Source organism: Glycine max, chromosome 1, assembly GCF_000004515.6.
Source record: "Glycine max cultivar Williams 82 chromosome 1, Glycine_max_v4.0, whole genome shotgun sequence".
In the NCBI taxonomy this organism is placed as follows: Eukaryota; Viridiplantae; Streptophyta; class Magnoliopsida; order Fabales; family Fabaceae; genus Glycine; species Glycine max.
In genome coordinates this window covers 887,173-889,199 of record NC_016088.4, presented here as the reverse complement: position 1 = coordinate 889,199, position 2,027 = coordinate 887,173, and the positions used below count along the sequence as shown (strand labels likewise).

General features: G+C 37.9%; 1 protein-coding gene across 1 annotated transcript; it reads left to right on the top strand.

The window, feature by feature from the left end:
- Positions 1–671: 671 nt before the first annotated feature.
- On the top strand, positions 672–1,790 carry LOC100802495 (uncharacterized). The gene has a single exon (XM_003516766.5). It carries the CDS (start codon positions 948–950, stop codon positions 1,548–1,550), a length of 603 nt encoding a protein of 200 aa, XP_003516814.1. The 5' UTR covers positions 672–947; the 3' UTR covers positions 1,551–1,790.
- The last annotated feature ends 237 nt before the right edge of the window (positions 1,791–2,027 follow it).

Here is a 2,027-nt window from a genome sequence, read left to right as displayed (position 1 = left end):
TTTAATAGAGGAATAATTTATTTCAATAGTACGTGTCTGAAAATTGACTATGGTCAACACACGCATACCATGTTACAGAAATCACAATATTAGACGGCAAAGATTATGTGGTTGTGTTGTGTTATTATGACAAACTTAGTCTCTACGGCAAATGCTAACCGTTGGGAACTAACAAGTCTTCTATTATTAGTTCCCATCATGGAGACCTTCTAGTAAATTCCAATCCAACTTCCATGTAAAGCAAAAGCATACAAAACAACCCTATCATTCATTTGCTTGCCCAACCCTCTTAGGGCTCGTGAATTCCAACCTCCTTTGAGTTGATACATACATACATCTTTGTTTAATTTGTGTTTAGAAAAATTATTAGTTTAATATGTGAAAGGTCACCTTAAAAATCAATTCATAAGGGGATGATCTATCTAGCTATATAAACACTTATCATGTTCATGAATTACTCGATGTGGAACTATTCTTAACAACTTCTGCAACACAAAAACAAACACCTTATAATTAGGATCTTATATTTCAATCTTATAGATGGGAATTTATGATAAAAAAAAATAATTATTAATCAAATTGATGAATATTTTTCATCTACTCCTCTCTTGGTCCTTAATTATAACATCATTTTAACTAAATGTGTAATGCAACTCTTTTCCCTCTCAATCAACAAAACAATACATAATAGTCCAAGCAAGCACGCGCTCTTAAGGAAAGTGGTACTTTTTTAAGTTTATATTATAATATCCCAAACACTATCTAGTATTATAATAACCACTTTCTTAATACATAGAGATACTTATCTGCTTGTACCCCTTTATATACCTCCACACCCCCACTCTCTCTCTCTCTCTCCCATAGATAACAACAACAAAGTCCCAGTCACTCACCAATCATCATTGCTAACACTACCACTCCAATTAGTAAATACACTCCCTCAAACAATGGAAATGGAAGCAAGCCCAAAGCAAATAGTGGCAAGGAAGCTATGGAACATAGGACGCATAGTGTTCCTGATGTTGAGAAAGAGCAAACTCGCCGCTGACTTCAACCTCAACTTGTTGCTCAAACGCGGCAAGCTCGCCGCCACAAAGGCCATAGCCAACACCATCCTCACGCTCCACCTCCACCGCTCCCAAAACGACGACGACGCCGTTTATTACCCGCGCGACTACGAGTTCAGCTGCAGCAACAGCCCCGCGCTCTTCCACGTCATCAAACGCAGCACCAATAAGCACCACCGCCGCCGCCACCGCCACTACGACGACGACGTTTCCACCGTTCAGAAAGTGCTCGAAATACTCAACAACAACAACAACAACAAGGTCGCTACTGCTTCTCCGTTACCCGGGTTCGGAAAGAGTCCAATTGGGAGAAAACTGAGAATCACGGACTCACCCTTCCCTTTGAAGGACGAGGAAGGTGGGGACAACCAGGTTGACGTTGCGGCTGAGGAGTTTATCAAGAGGTTCTATAAGGACCTCGACTTGCAGCAGAAGATGGCTGCTATTGAGTCACCCTACCGTTATAACTTATGGGACAGATGAGAAAATATTGTCACCTTTTGTTATCCATAAACTATTCTTGTATGGTTTCGAACTATCACGTGTTTTTACCTGCTATATATATAGTCAGTTTTTGAATTCACTAGAAAAATTTACTAATACTTGATTATATATATATATATATATCAGTTGAAAACTATTAGGATCATAGATTGTGATGTGGTATTGGATCATGTAATAATTTCTCTTTTATCATTACCTTATACGCATGTTTTCTTACTACTTACACGAGTTATTTGATTTGTCACTTAAACTCATTGCAACCCTCTTTTTATTTTTGTGACAGCACCTTCTTCATGTTTTTCACAATCTTTTGTCAAGTAAAAAAAAAAAAGTCACATTGTGAGAGTTAATTATTTGCACGGAGTTTGCGCATCGATCTATGGTTGAGGTGTGAATTAACAAGAGTTTGATGTATATTGTTTAATTTTCTAAGATCTTGTTAACCAGTGTGCCCTA

What these genes read in the sequence shown, in the direction of transcription:
- LOC100802495 (XM_003516766.5), top strand. Translation starts at nt 948, where the DNA reads ATGGAAATGGAAGCAAGCCCAAAGCAAATAGTGGCAAGGAAGCTATGG.